Below are 16,085 nucleotides of genomic sequence, written 5' to 3' on the forward strand. Positions count from 1 at the left end.
TGCACTGTTACAAGGTAACTCAGGTTCAATTCATTTATGAGCTGGATAATTTGGAAACTCTCAGCCTCATTTCGTAGATGAGGAGACTGAACATCAGACAGGCACAGGGGCCGGCCCAGGACTGCACAGCCGGTGAACGGTGGGGCCCAACCTCCAGCTGTGAAGTCGGCCTTCTTACACCCTGTCACCCGGAACATAGACCACAGATGTGGGTGACTGACGGCCTGGCTCCCCAGGGCATCCTGGCTCCCACTCTCAGATAAAAATCAAACACCGGATTCTGGCATCTTTCGGACTCTGACCTTTGACCCTGTGTCCCCTGTGGATATTTACTAGAGGGCTGAGTGCAACTCAGCTGATGGAACTGTGAACCAAACTCCATTCTCTTCTCCTAGTTCTTTTCTTGCTGGGCTTCCGGGGAATGCAGGGCTAGATTCCGCGCCCGCTGGTGGCCCTGCCCTTCCTGTGGGTGGGCTGTCTTTCCTTGTACCTCCTGTTTTTCTTTTCTATTTTGGTAATTTTATTGCACTTGGAATTTTATTATGAGGTACATTACCTACTCTGGAAGTAAGAAGGGTACATAAAGTAGGTGTCAAACAAAACATTTCTCTTGTTGCCCGAAACCCCTTGTACACTGTGGAGGTGTCAGTGTTCAGAGTCAGAAACACGGATAATTACAGCCTCCTCCCCAGCCTGGTTCCCCCGTAGAGAGCTCATAGTGCAATTCTAAGGCACTTTCTAGATCCTTTATTTTCCCTTCCCTCCCTACGATCCGTGAAATAAAGTGGATCTTACTATTGTGCCCATTTTTCAGACAATGACACTGAGGCTCACAGAGTCTCACGTCACTGAGTCAGGACTTGTACTCAGTCCTGCCCTCTTTTCTCTGTTGTCCTGTCAACCACAGGAGCAGCAGTGACAGGGACCTCCGGCCACACTCCCTTCATCTGCCAACACCCGGTGTGGCCACACAGCCACCTTACCTGCCGTGGCCGTAGCTTTCGGGAGCGTGGTACATGAAGACCTTCCCTCGGGCCCTCCTGGCCCAGTGGCTGGCCATGTCAATCACGGGGCAGGTGATAAAGTAGTCCCTGGGAAAAGGAAGACAGAGGAGGGGTCTAGTGACAGACAGCTCTATGGACAACGGTGCTTGGGAAGTGCAAGTCCCAGGCAGGGACCCTCGGTCACCAAGCTGCTCTGCACGGGCCTGCAGAGAGCACACAACACACCCTGGATCGATGGAACAGGCAGGGGCCCGGCATGTGGACCAGTCTGGTTTATGGCCGGCCATGATCACACGCCGGTGTCCATGGTGATGCATCTTAAGATCAAGAGGCTTGTGAGACAAACATCATCCCGGAACATCAAAGATTTGGTAGCAAAACATTTTACGGTAAAATAAATGCAACATATTATGAAGTAGAACGTAAAATAAGTATGTACTTTAGAAGACAGAGACCTCAGTCGTGGCTGGTAGCTCAGTGGATAGAGCGTCAGCCTGGCATACGGATGTCCCAGGTTCGATCCCCTGTCAGGGCACACAGGAGAAGCAACCATCTACATCTTCCCCCTCTTTCTCTTCCCCTTCTCTCCCTCTTCCCCTCTCGCAGCCAGTGGCTCTGTTGGTTCAAGTGTGGCCCTGGGCGGTGAGGATCGCTCTGACAGAGTGCAACAGCCTCAGGTGCTAAAAATAGCTTGGTACTGGAGCAGTGGTCCCAGATGGGGTTGCCAGGTGGATCCTGGCTGGGGTGCATGCAGGGGTCTGCCTCATTATCTCCCCTCCTCTCACCTAAAAATAAAGTAAAATAAATAAATACAGAGACCTCAAGGATGCTTCATGCATATGATACCTTTAACCAGTGGCTCTCAACCAGGATGCCCCCATCCCCAGGGGACATTTGACAATGTTTGGGGACATTTTTGGTTGTCAGAGTTGGAGGTGGAAAGGTTTCTACCAACATTTAGGAGGCTGAGGCCCAGGATGCTGCTAAACATCCTACAATACACAGGACAGCCCTCCCTAGCAAAGAATCTCCTAGTTCAAATATCCAGTGAGGAGGTGGAGCAGTTTCACACCTGCTCCGGCTTTGGGGTGATGTGGATGAATTCCAGAGGCCCGGCTTACCGCCGCGGCCCTTACCGCATGGGGCCGTGCACAGCTGTGCGCTGAGGAGGCGGCCAGCCTGTCTAGGATCGGGCACAGCTCGGCCGGTCTGGGCCCACCGGGGTGTGAATCCCACTCAGTCCTGCCTGCATCTCTGACTCTCCACCTCCTCAGCTAAAAAACGGGCCCCACCTTGCAGAGATGTTAACACCCAGGAAAGTCCCTCAGGGAGAACGGTTACATCCTCCTTAGCTGTCCTGTAGGGCAGGACCAGTGTAAGGCAGGTTGGGGCCAGTGGTCAGGGTCTGGAAGGGCAGCTGAAGACCACGAGCTCCACCTCCGGGTTCCCCTGGACAGCCGTGAGCTGGACAGGAGCGGGAGCAGACCCGGGAATGCCACACACTGGCAGCACTGCGGAGGGGCATTGCCCAGGAGACTGGAGGCGGGGAGGCGCATGGCAGCCATGGCCTGAGTCTGGCCAGGACAGAGGAGGGCTTGAGCTAAGGGAAGACTGGAGCCCGCCTCCACAGTGAAGGCCTCCTTGGTTGGCTGTCCTCCCTCAGACCTCAGCTCTTGCCTTGTGCACAGAAGTCCACGGATCTGGTTAAAGGCAAACCTGGGGCAGGAACTGAGGTCTCTGAACTCTTGCCCTCAGCTCTGTCTGTAACACAGATCCAAGCCAGTCCTGACTTGGTTAGGAGACTCTCAGGGCCCAGGACTTGGACCTCTGTGAGTTCTCAGGGTCCCTCTGAGGCTGGGCCTCCAGGAATAGCGGTTTTTATTCCCTCTAGCTCTCTGCTCAAGGGAAAATTAAAGCCTTGCTGGTCTCCATTATCCCAGTGGGCAGAGCAAAGTTTTATTCTGAGCAAAACGACCCTCCACTTGGAAAGCCACAGACTCTTGGGCGGAGAGACCACAGCAGGCAGTGGTTCCAGCACCCTTCAGTCCTCCCCTCCCAGCAGGGTCAAGTTCAGCACGGGCCTCCCGGCCTTGGCGTTGGCTCTGTGAGTTACAGGACGGGGGGCCTCCCGGCCTTGGCGTTGGCTCTGTGAGTTACAGGACGGGGGGCCTCCCGGCCTTGGCGTTGGCTCTGTGACCTCCCAGAGGAGGGGAAAGAAGTGAGTTACAGGACGGGGGGCCTCCCAGAGGAGGGGAAAGGAGTGAGTTACAGGACGAAGGACCTCTCAGAGGAGGGGTAAGAAGTGCTACAGGACGGGGGGCTTCCCAGAGGAGGGGAAAGAAGTGAGTTGCAGGACGAAGGGCTTCCCGGAAGAGGCGGAAAGAAGTGAGTTACAGGACGGGGGGCCTCCCAGAGGAGGGGAAAGGAGTGAGTTACAGGACGGGGGGCTTCCCAGAGGAGGGGAAAGAAGTGAGTTACAGGACGGGGGGCCTCCCAGAGGAGGGGAAAGGAGTGAGTTACAGGACGGGGGGCCTCCCAGAGGAGGGGAAAGGAGTGAGTTACAGGACGGGGGGCTTCCCAGAGGAGGGGAAAGAAGTGAGTTACAGGACGGGGGGCCTCCCAGAGGAGGGGAAAGGAGTGAGTTACAGGACAGGGGGCCTCCCAGAGGAGGGGAAAGGAGTGAGTTACAGGACGGGGGGCCTCCCAGAGGAGGGGAAAGGAGTGAGTTACAGCACAGGGGGCCTCCCAGAGGAGGGGAAAGGAGTGAGTTACAGCACAGGGGGCCTCCCAGAGGAGGGGAAAGGAGTGAGTTACAGCACAGGGGGCCTCCCAGAGGAGGGGAAAGAAGTGAGTTACAGCACAGGGGGCCTCCCAGAGGAGGGGAAAGGAGTGAGTTGCAGGACGAAGGGCTTCCCGGAAAAGGCGGAAAGAAGTGTTACAGGATCCCGGAAACACCCGACTACTCTATTCCCTTCAAGGGGGCCCTACCAGGGAAACAGGGCAGCATGTCGAGCGGCCTGTGAGGGACTCCAAGGTGACAGAGAGCTGGGGCCCCCATAGTGGTCTTGTACCCATGGGGCTCTGCAGGCAGAGAGAACCAGAACCTTGGACATTTCTCGGTTCCATTCAGAACTCACTTTTCGAGTGCCCGCTCCACACCCACTGTGGACTGGGCGACAGGCTGGTCCTGACAATGCAGTGGGGTGGGGGACAGTGCAGTGAGAGAGAGGGACGTTCTGGGGGTGGCAGACCCTATGGTGGATGGTCGCGGGGCACCTGGTAACCGCTCTTGGGGTGGGACAGTCAGGGAAGGCTTCCTTGAGGCAGGGAAGCTTGGAACAATGACCTTGACCAGCAAGACACACAAGCAGTGAGGGCAGGAACAGCCCCCCAGGGGACAGGAGCTGACATCAGGCACACACCTGCCCCTGGGCTGGCCTCTGTTCCCACGGGCAAGGTGAAGTCTGGCTGCGCAATAGAGTCCTCTGGGGAGCTCTGAAAATCGCTGGTGCTTACGGGGTGGGGCTGTGTGCCCGCCCCCTGTGAAGGCTCCCCATGGGTTCTCGTGGGCAGGCTGGATGCTGCCCGCTCGAGTGGGCTGGGCTGGGCTGGGCACAGCGGGCTCTCCGTCAGCATCTGCTGAGCAGCTGCCTCTTGGTGGGGTCACCCAACACATGCCCCCCAAAGGTGTGAGCACCAACAAGGGGAGAGCTGGGGCAGCCTTCCTCTCTCCCACAGGTGGGCAGTCGCCCCGGCCATGGGCTGATCGGATGATGCAAAGGACAGAGCTAGTGCCAGGCCCCACACCTGCATCCTCTCTCCTCCGGGAGCACCGCCGCGGCCTCACCGCGCAGCCGCAGGGGCCCACGTCCCCGCGTCCTCACCTGGTGGCGTTCTCCAGGGCCCGGGAGAAGGAGGCATAGTCGTCCGCGGAGTGCTCCAGGGAGTAATACCATGTGGCGGCGGCCAGCACGCCGGGGTCCGCATCCACACCGCCCAGCGAGTTCTGCAGCGCCTGGTAGAAGGCTGTCTTGCTACTAGTCCGGCCTTGACTTTCCTCAAATTGCTTTAAAGAGAGAGAGAAAGAATGAGTGTGTGTGTGTGTGTGTGTGTGTGTGTGTGAGAGAGAGAGAGAGAGAGAGAGAGATATGAAAATTCTGCAGTCAGCTTCTGAAAGACTTGAGCCAGTCTTCCTCAAACCCTAGCTCCAGAGTTTTCTCTGTGGGAAGCAGTGGAAGACGGCGTTGAGCCCAAGGGTGCTGGAGTCAGACTGCTTGGCTCTGATTCCCAGCTCTGCCCGCTCTAGCTGTGTGATCTTGACCAAGTGTCTGTACGCCTCTGTGCCTTCCTCTCGCCACCTGCCTGTGGACACGGTGGGAGGGCCCGCCGTGCAGGGCTGCGGGGAGGACCAACAGGGTCAGCACAGCTGAAGGACCCACGACGGTGCCTGGCTTTCAGTGAGTGCCCAGTGAAGGTGAGCCTTCCCTGCAGGCTGGCTACGCACCTGAGCTGGACTCACTTTACCCGGACTGGTTTTGCTAGGAAGGCAAACTTCAGTTTCATGCACCGACTCTGTCATTCTACACGGGAGTGCTTCCTGTGCACGTCTACAGTGAGGGACGCGCTCCGTCCAGGGCCAGCCACCGGCCGGCCTCAGAAAACCGCCGTGAACATGCTGACCGGGCTCCCCGTGCTGGGGGGTCTCATGTTCCGGGGGCGGAGATGGGCAGTAAGTAACTGCACGGCTCAGAGGGGACAGGTGCTATGACGAGAAACAGGGCAGTAGAGGGACAGGGCAGGGGCTATTTTATGTAGGATGGTCTGGGAAGACAGGCAACTCTCAGGGGATGTATGTCCACATAGAAATAACCTCTTTCTCTTCTCCCTCCCTCCCTCTCTCTCTTTCTCCCTTTGTCCCTCCTTCCTTGTCCCCGCATCCCTCCTGTGTGCCCTGGGAGAACTTGGGGAGGACCATCCCCACCCCCGGGCCTCAGTTTCCTCGCTCTTGAAGACAAGGGGCGGCAGAATGTCAGCGATGTGGGTCCTGAGTGTGTGGTCCGGACCCCTCGGCCCTTGTCCGGTCCTAAGATGTGTGTTTACATATTTCTAGGCTTTTATGTCAACAGCGAAATGAGCTTATCAGGACACACTAGCACGTCTAACTTGTTTCTCTAAACATTTCCAAGCAGGCAGGACCTGTGGTTAGAATTCAGGGTGCGGATGTGATCAGTTAGCAACCCCTCCTGGCTGAGAGACTCTTTCAGCCGATCCTGGGCTGAGCTGCCTTAGCCGGGCTCACCAGGAAGAGGCCAGGCCAGTGGGTGAAATAACTGATGGACAGTATGTCCAGGGCTTCAGAGGAGAAGCGGGAAGGAGGACAGGAGGGAGGTGTACAGAGTGGGCTTCATTTTAATTCTGTCCGTAACGTGTCTTTCTTAGAAATAGATCTGAAGCAAATGTGGCAAAATATTACTATCTATTAAAATTGAAAAGAGAACACACAAGTATTCATTACATCAGAGACTCTCAAATATTTTTTACCATGATCTATAGTAAGAAAGTCATCTTTTATATACAGCACACAACCCCCCCCCCCCCACACACACACACCTGTTCATGGATAACATTCATACACAGGGCTCTTTCATAGATAACACATTTGATCATTTCCATTCTCTCCTATTCTAGTCTATTCAAAAATGCCTTCTTGCAAACTATTAAGTCGACTTTACAACCTACTAATAGTTTAGGGGGGAAACTGTGTTATATTATTCTCTGACCTCTTTCTGAGATTTTTGGAATATTTCATAACAAAAATGATATTAGCAATTATTTTCCTGCCTCCACTTATTGTCAAACATTGAACAGGCATGCTTCTCTCAAATAGCAAAGTCATTGCATAGAATTACTGCTGCGTTCCAACGAAACGCGCATGTAAAGGGTTTAGCACCGTCCTGGGCACGTGGTCAATAGATGGGATTGTTACTAACCTGTCCCCAGGCGGGGTTAGGGGCTCCTGTGTGCCCGTAAGATACTGGGCTGTTATTCCCAGGACTGCCATGTGGCAGAGGGGGCATGCAGTCCTCAGTGTGGTGCCAGCTCCTAGGAGGTGCCAGTAACTATGGGGGGAGAAAGGAACGGCGGGGACGCCGACCTCTGTAGAGGTCATACAGGCTAGAGGCTGCAAATAGAAGTCCAAAGTCAAACCTGTTGGGTTCAAATCCCAGAGTTGGACAGACCTGGGCTTGGATGTTAGCGTTGCCACTTATTAGCTGTGTGACCTCGGGCAAGTGTCTTAACCACATCATGCCTGTTTCTTCACCTGCAACATGGGCACAATCATAGTGCCCTCTTCATAAAACTGTCACGAGGTTATATGAGATGATACCTACAAAGCGCTTGGCACGCTGCCTGTTGTCCCTGTTGCTAGATCTCTACAGACTCAACCTTGTGCCTGGTTAAGATGGGCCGGAGAACCCAGCCTCGGAGAGAGGCCTGAGCAATACTCGCCCCACTGGCTATGAGGACAAACCTTGGGAACCCCTCTTCCGAATCACTGCTGGCCTATGGTCAACCCCACCTCGTGGACAGAGCCTCCTTAATGGGTTCTGCGGATACTTCTTCCACGATCAGGCTTTTAGGAGCACCGGGGCACCAAGTCCCGGCGTTGCTGGTAGTCCCTCCAATGTAAACCACTGTCGACAGTTTCTGAGCTAGGAAGTCGAAGGCAGGTGCCCGGTTCATGCTCCCAGGAGCTTGCGAAGTTTCACAGGTTAAGGAGATCTGAGCCGCTGAGATGAGCTCAGGTGTGTGCAGCCTTGTCCACCGGAGACGGCTGGAGCGTGGACCCGCGCTCCCAGGAGCCCATGGGAGTAGAAAGGGGCCCGCTCTCAGCAGGACCCACACCTCTCCATTCTTGGCAAGGACAGAGCACAGATGCCGTCGCTGGTTTAATTAGAGAGTCGGCGGGAGGGTGCGGGGCTGCCACGTGACCGCCCGCGCCGACTTCCACCGGCTGTAGCTGACTTCCTCCTTGGAAGCGGGCTGGCTGCGGGATGGGCTTTGTGACAGGCCGTCCAGAACTGGCACGTCCCTGGTGTGTGTTTTCAAAGGACTTGCCATTCATATGTCTTATAGAAAAGTGACAGTCCCTCGGAAACATTCAGAGGCTCCGAGGGCTTCGCTGTCGCCCGAAATGCCTCTGGCTGAGTGGGCGGAGCGTGACCGTGGCCGCGTGGGCGGAGCGTGACCATGGCGTTTGAGAGGCCCGGGCTCACATCCAGCTGTGGCTGGCGTGTGACCTCAGAAGAGCCACTGACCATCACTACATTTGTCCGGTGAACATTCCTGGCTGTGCCTGGGGCTGACGTTCGAATCGCATGAATCGTGACTAGCGAGAGGCTGGCGTGAGGGAGACAGTCAATATCACCCCCCTCCCCCCCTTAGTAGCTGATTGAAGGTCAATGCCCTTATGGTCGTCTCCAGTTTGAGAGATGTGAGCAAAACACTCTTTGCTCCGGGATCTTTATCTCCAGTTCACTATGCATTCAACAAATTTCTGTGGAGTACTGACACGTGCCAGGAGCAGACATGGGCGTTTGGGACGCATCAGGGGACAATGCAGGCTAAGTTCTCTGCCCTTTGGGGGCTTCTAGTTGGGCGGGGGACTGATGGCGCCTGACAAGCCTTTGTAGCATCCAATGTTCGGTGCTGATAAGGACGATGGCACAAACCAGACCAGCGGGGCAGGGAGGGAGCTGGGGCTTCTGGGCAGGGGGGGTCAAAGTGGCTGAGCAGCCGCTGTGGTCCGACCCTGTGTCTGCTTCGGGAGGGGCCGGGGAAGGGCTCTCCTTCGCAGCCAGAGACAGGGGTCCTGGGTACTTACTCGCCCACCCCTCCAGTCTACAAGGGAGGGAGGCTAGGTGATACGGGGAAGAATGACTAATGGCCATTTTGCTGACATGGAGAAAGGGCTAATTTGGATCAGTACATTCTTTTTCTTTTGCTAATTAACAAGCTGGGGGGCTCCTCTCCCCCCAGCCCAGGGCTGGTACTCAGTAAGCATGTCCACTTACCCCTCACTCAACTTACCCCTCACTCAGCTCCCCCCACCACCACCTGGCCGCCCTCTCCAGGTCGCTTATGGCCGCAGTGACCCACCAGACCCTCTGGGCAGCTCACCACGCAGGTCCTGAAAGCCCTTCCCTTCCCCTCGGGCATCCTCCCCGTCTCCCTCCCCTAACCTGCCTTCTCAGGCTCATGTCTACAACCCGTTCTGCTCTCTCTTAATTTTTAAAACTCCTGTAAATGCTGAGGCCTCCAGCTGCCACCCTGTCCCCTTCCGTCCACACGAGCACGCGAGGCGGCACCATTTCCTCCCTTCGCCAGACAGCGCCTTGTGAGTCCGTGATCCCTCAGTCTCTCTCTTGCCTGAACCTCGGACCTGCCGATCCAAACGTCTCTCATCCCTGGGGACTCCCTCAGGTCCCTCAAACTCAACGTGGGGGACAGTGAAACTCCACCCCCTCCACAGGTCCTCCCTCACCTCCAGAACCTTCTCCCCTCCTACTCTCCTATCTGCAGTGACAAGACCAGGACTCAGTCATGTGCTGAAAAGAAGAGCTGTCTCTAGTGTCCTTCCACTTCTCTGTCTCTGCAGGGACTCACCCACCTAACCTTGGACCCTCTATGACTTGGATTGAGGAACTTGAGCTGAAAGCCCTGAGTGAACGTCTCTGGGATGCAAACACCAAGAAGCTGTGTGAGTGAGAGTGAGTGACCTTTGTGCAGACACAAAGGAATGCATGTGAAGGGCTTTAGAAAATTAGCCTAGAGGTTCTAGATTGCCCCTTCTTTTGGGCTTGTTAATTAGCAAAAGAAAAAAGAATGTACTGACCCAAATTACCCCTTTCTCCATGTCAGCAAAATGGCTATTAGTAATTCTTTCCTCTTATCACCTGATCTCCTTCCCTTATAATCCTGTTACCTCTGTCTGCTTCCGATCAATAAAAGCTAAGGGAGCAGAAAACTCGGGTCTTCTTTGCTCCCCTTGGCAGGCCTCCCCCTCTCCCTCTTGACGTGAGTTTGTCTTGAGTAGGTTTCTTCCACGGGACACTGGTAGTTCCCAGAGGGCTACTCCATGTCTGCCCACGTTCTCCGTACCTCCGCCCTGGTGCCTGTCCTCCTGGGTGCATACTCGCCCACCCTCCAGTCCATGCTTTGCCCTGTCTTGGTTCACGACCCCATCATCTCCTCCCCAGCATGGGGCAGATGCTGTTTCCAGCAGGTGGGAGTTGGGAAAGGAATGGTTTGTCTGCAGAAGGTCCTTAATTAATCTTGGTATGTCGGTTACTCTCAAAGTCATACAGAAATGGTCATCGCATCACAGGGCTGAGAAGAAGAGACCCCAAGATGAGTCCCCAGAGGAAACACAGGCGGCCTCTCCCAGCTCACCAGACTCTTGGGAGTCCGTGTGGACGGAGGACTGACTTACTGAAGGTCCCCAGAATTCTGTAGATCTCTGGGACAGGTGGAAACTCATTTGTTCATTTAAGGGACAAAAATGAAAGACCCACTGTTGGCCAGCAACGGAGTATTTAAAACGAGCAGGACACCGATCTTGCCGTGGAACGGAGAGGGTCAAGCCGGAGAGGTCACCTGTCCACGAGCGAAGTGCCCCAGGGGAACTGGCTGAGGGTTCGGGGCAGAGAGAAGACGGTGCGGTGGACAGAGTGTGACAGGGAGGCCGGCACTCACTTCCCCACGCCTCTGCTGCCCTGTTGCCTCCCTGAGCCACTTCCTTCCTCCTCACTCTGCTGAAATGAGCCCCATCGAGGTCACTCGGGACCTCCGTCCTGTCAGGTCCAGCAGCCGGACCACCGTCCTTGTCTCACACCGCTCTCAACGGCCACTGACGCTTGACCTCTGCTGTAATGAGCCCCATCGAGGTCACTCGGGACCTCCGTCCTGTCAGGTCCAGCAGCCGGACCACCGTCCTTGTCTCACACCGCTCTCAGCGGCTGCTGACGCTTGACCTCTGCTTCCTGCCGGGAGCGTTCTTTTCTTGGCTTTGGTAACATAACAATTTCCTGGATTTCTTCCAAACCTGTGTCTACAGCTCTGATGTCTCTTCCAACTTGTATGCCCAACGACCAGTCCAAGATATGACCCACATCCGGTGACGTCCCCCCCCTGTCTCATCTCGAACCCTCCCTGCACTGCTCCCTTGCTCCCTGGACCTCCCAACGGAGGGCACTCTGACCTCAACTTCCTTCGTTCTCCCCTCCAGAGCAGAGTTCCATCGAGCTGCCAGAATGCTCTTTTTTAAAGATAAACCAATATAATCACTTCCTACCTTAAAACACTCCAATATCTGCCCACTGCAAGTAGAATAAAATCACGTTTCTGATGGCTGATGAGATCTCTTCTCACACATCCCTCCAATGTGTCCAACTTCCTCTCCCAGCACTGCCTCCCTTTTCCACTGGGTTTCTAACACTTTAGCTGTCTCTATCTCCCAGACAAGCCCTGCCCCAGGGCCTTTGCACTGGCTCTTCACCGAGCTGTCTCCACAGCTGCCCTCTGCTCATCATTCGGGCCTTGGTGCACTGTCACGTCCCTGTTCCCTTCATCGCCTCACTTCCTCTCCCCTTACTGTTTCTTTTTCTATGGAGCACTTTCCCAAGACCCGAAATCCTTCACTTACTCGCTCACCCAGGATTGTGTGCGCACGCTCACTAGAACACAAACTCCACAGGTCGGGAGCACTTTCTGTTGGGCAACAACTGTCCCCCAGAGCCTCAAGGAGAGCCCCTTAATAAATACACGCTGGACACACGCATGAACTCGCGTGTGGGTGGTGCTGTCCCGACTCCTTCTTGTGGGTGTTAGGGGACAAAGGGTCCACCTCTCCAGCAGGCGCAGCAGGCCCCGGGCCTCGAGCCCACCCTACTATTAGGGGCCCATGAAAATAGTTCCCTTTTCATTTCTTTTAAACTAAGAACTAAATAAACAAATAACGTCTGTGTAGTAGAGTACAGCGTTTGTCTTCTGCCAGTGCTGGAAGCTGTAAATACAGCTGCTGCCTCACCAGTGCAGTAAAAAGAAAATATGATTTCCCTCCCATGAGGCACGAGTCCATGCCACTGGTCCCCGGCTTTCCTGAACTGAGGGTGACAGCCCCACCTGGCAGGGCCAGGTTCAGCAGATGAGGGGATGTGTGGCAGGGTCAACTCCAAGGGCCTGCCATGCAGGTCCCCAGAACCAGGGGCCACACAGGGTCCCCCAGGGTTGGGCACTGTCTCCTTGGCTGGGAGTCCCTCTCAGAACACTGCTGGAGATGGGCAGGGCTGGTCTCCCTGCGCCCATTTGAAGGATAAGAAACTGCAGTTCGTTGGTTAAGCAACTTGCCCAAATCGCTTGGCTGAAGCCAGGAATTCAGACCCATTTTCTGATCTCAGGTCCTGGGCTGGGTCAGACTCTGCCCCCACACACACACCCCCACTCCCCTGAGTGACAGGGCTGCAGTACAGCCTCTCTTTAGGAAATCCTGTGTCTCCGCCGGGACTCCTGCTCGGTGCTCCGCTTTCGTCTGTCACCAAAGGCTTGATTTTCCCGTGCTGGGGCTGGTGCCAGCGTCTCGAGCTGCCAGGTGCCGCTCTCCAACTCTCCGGCGGGCGCCCCGCCCCCCAGAGCCCCCGCCGCCCCCCAGAGCCCCCGCTCCACCTGCTCCTGGACGAGTTCAACTCCTGGCCGTGCTCCGGGGCAAGGCGGACAAGACACGGCCACGCGCTCTTCCCGATTCTCCTCGCCTTCCTGAAGATGCTGGTGTTTGGAGGGGCGGGCGGAACATCGCATCTCGGAGCAAATCTGCTTTTGATCATGCAAATCAATGCCCGGTTAATGTAGGCAGGCTGTCAATTTCACCAGCTAGGAAGGGAGAGGGAGAAAAGGAAAAAAAAAAAAAATCCCACCGCGGAGACTGATGAAGAATTTCAACAAGAAGCTGCTACTTCAGAAAATAAGATCGTTCTCTGAGGACAGAATCTCTCCCGGGCGTCTCAGGAGGCTCCGATGCTCTGCTGCACCGGTATGTCGTTAACTTGGCGGGTGTCGTTAGGTGGGCCGCAGCCGGGTGGGATGGCAGGCGAGTGAGGGTCTTTGTGCACACTGGACAGAAGCTCTGACCAGCCTCCCTCTCTGGTCCTCGGGAATGTGGCGGGTCTCTGCTGAGGTGGCCGGTGGGTCCAGGGGACTGTGCTTGGGGCAGAGGGACTCCTGCCCCTCCTGTGACTCCCCTCCCGGCATCTGGCCCATGTGTGTGTGTGGTGTCGGCTGCGATGGTATTGCTGCAGGGTTGGCACGGGGGGGAAAAGCATGGGTGTGTATCTGCCACTGTTTGGAGAATTGCTCTCAGGTCAGGGGAGGTGCGTCTGTGATTGCACCTTCTGTGTATGCCTCCTGCTTGCTCCGGAGAATTCCCTGGGCCGGGGACAATAGTTTTGGACATCATAGTACTGTGAAATAACTAAGTGAAAAACTAATCTTTATTGAGCCTATCCTGTCTGCTGGTCACTGGTGCATATCTGTATCCTCTCAGCATGAGGACAGTCACTAATAATCTCCTGATTTTACAGATAGGGAAACTGAGGCTCGGGCCCGCAGGGACTCAAATGTTCTTGATTCTAACCTAAGGACAGTCTCTCTGCTTTGTTGACAGACAGCTGGGGGTGGGGTCCTGGCCAGCTCCTGCATCAGAGTGTCACTCACGCTGGCGGGCCACTGGGGCCCAGTGACCCCCGAGGCCCTGCAGCAGGGGGTCCACCTCTCCAGAGAGTGTGCATCAGACTGTGTTCTTGTGATTTCCTTCTGCTCACTTTCCCTCTCCTGACCTGACTGTGTGCTCCCTGAGGGCAGTGTCTTGCGGTCCTGTGATTGGCACAAATGCCCAAACACGTGGCGTGGTGTCTGGCACTGAGGAAGTGGCCTCGTTCAGTGCGGCATGATTAGACACATGGGTCAGGGCGCTAGAAAGCACGCCGGACACGCCATTCGAGGTGGCTGCGGCGATCTTCTGCAACTGACGTCCTGCTTCTCCGCCGAGATGGGGCAGGGGTGCTGGGCTGATGTTGAAGGAGCAGGAATCGCTGGAACCGAGGCCTCAGGGATGCAGCATTCTGGTTTCTTCTCAACCAATGGCAGCGGGGGACCCGGGTGGTACGGAGCCTGCTGGGGCGAGGGGAACGGAGGAACCCGCAGACCCAACTCTAAAGCCAGGTCATGCGCGGGCTAAGGGAAGAGGCGGGAACCGGAGGTAAGCATGAGCAGGGTGTTCTGAAATGAGAGAGGAACTTTGATACGGGGTCCAGGGCAGCTGGTAGCCCCGTCTCCACGGCGTGTCCACACCAGTGCCTTGCGGTCAGTCCTGTGTTGGGCAGGATGACGAGGTTCCTCTGGGCCACAACCATGTCTGGCAGGGCACAGGGGGTCCTCATGCCCGCACCATCCACGCTGGAGTTAAACACACCTGGGGCTATGGGCAAAGCTCCTCAACCGGAGCCAGAGGGCCTGAAGTGCAGACTTGCCTTTGCAAATGGCTGGCGAGATGACCTTGGGGCAGTCATTAACCCTGTCGAAGCCCGTCTCTTCCTCAGTGCAGGGATATTAAGTACGGCTTCATGAGTGTCTACTGCAGAGTTGTTGGTAGAGATAAGTAAGGGTGTGGGTGGAGCTACGAAGCCCTCCGCACACAGCGGCCCTATAAGAGCCGTGTGTGCGCACGCGCACACGCACGCGCCCCTGTGAGTACCCAGAACAGGCACAGGTGGACGGCAGACTCCGGGAGGGGAGGTCTGGCTCTTCCCAGGGTGCTGTCATGGAAAGACAAGGCCCCTGGGCTTGGAGAGGGCTGTGGGTTTGAAGTCCGCCTTCTCTTTGATCTGGTGTCCCACCCGAAAAACAGTGACGAGAATTCCTGTTTCATCAGGTCGTTGGAGGATAGAGGATTTCATGGGAGACTCCTAGGTTAGATCCTGGCACACGGTTGATCCTGTGTAATTTCATTCTTTCCATCCGATCAAGAGTCACTGAGCACTTACGGCGTGCCGGACGCTCTCCTAGGAACCGGAGAGAAAGTGCGACGCAAACTCGGCGAAGCCTCAGTGCGCGCACGAGGCTCCCGTTCCAGTTGGGGGAGAAACCCTACAGACAGCTCAGCGCGTACCCTGTGGAGGGGCCTGCGTGCTGAGGGCGGGCAGCGGGGGTACAGGGCAGAGAGTGCCAGGGCACCCCTGTCCTTTCCATCAGAGGGTCCACCACTGTGAAGAAGCAGACCCTGAAGGGAGTGAGGCAGTGAGTTAGCTGGAGAAGAACATTCTAGAAAAGGAACAGCACGTGCCAAGACCCTACGGTGGGAGTGCTCTCTGCAGCATCCAGGAGCACCGGCAGTATTCCTTGGGGTGAAACACACTGAGCAAGGGGGGAGGGGCAGAGGGAGGGGGAGGGGCAGGAGGCAGGGGGGAGGGGCAGAGGGAGGGGGAGGGGCAGGAGGCAGGGGGGAGGGGCAGAGGGAGGGGGAGGGGCAGGAGGCAGGGGGGAGGGGCAGAGGGAGGGGGAGGGGCAGGAGGCAGGGGGGAGGGGCAGGAGGCCCTCGGAGGTCACCGTGAGGACTACGGCTCCAGGCATCAGCGCCCACAGAGACCCTGGAGAGGCTGCAGCCCGAACATAACATGTTTCTTTCTCGTGCTTTTTGTATCTTTTGTTTTTATGAATGTTATAGACTAATTTAGCATTTTAGTGCAGGAGTTCGCAGGTATATCATTTATACTTAAATGACTATCCTGACTTTTTGTTTGTTTCGTGAGACAGAGAGAGAGGGACAGAGAGAGAGAGAGGAAAGGAGAGAGATGAGAAGCATCAATTCTTCATTGGGGCACCTTAAGTTGTTCATTGCTTTCTCATATGAACCTTGACCGGCGGGACCCAGCTGAGACAGTGACCCCTTGCTCGAGCCAGAGACCTTGGGCTCAAGCCAGTGACCACGGGATCGCGTTGATGGTCCCACTCTCCTGTCAGCAACCTCGG

The 16,085-nt window shown here is 56.0% G+C and overlaps 1 protein-coding gene across 1 annotated transcript in view; it reads right to left on the reverse strand.

Annotated features, from left to right (window-relative positions):
- TG (thyroglobulin) overlaps nt 1-16,085 on the reverse strand; it is a 224,387-nt gene that overhangs the window by 15,695 nt on the left and 192,607 nt on the right. Inside the window, exons 43-44 of the mRNA XM_066264615.1 lie at nt 4,889-5,070; nt 984-1,091 (exon numbers count right to left, since the gene is read on the reverse strand). Of these exons, the coding sequence (XP_066120712.1) occupies nt 984-1,091; nt 4,889-5,070 (290 nt within the window). The remainder of the gene's footprint in view (nt 1-983; nt 1,092-4,888; nt 5,071-16,085) is intronic.

Source organism: Saccopteryx bilineata, chromosome 3 (assembly GCF_036850765.1).
Source record: "Saccopteryx bilineata isolate mSacBil1 chromosome 3, mSacBil1_pri_phased_curated, whole genome shotgun sequence".
Taxonomy (NCBI): Eukaryota; Metazoa; Chordata; class Mammalia; order Chiroptera; family Emballonuridae; genus Saccopteryx; species Saccopteryx bilineata.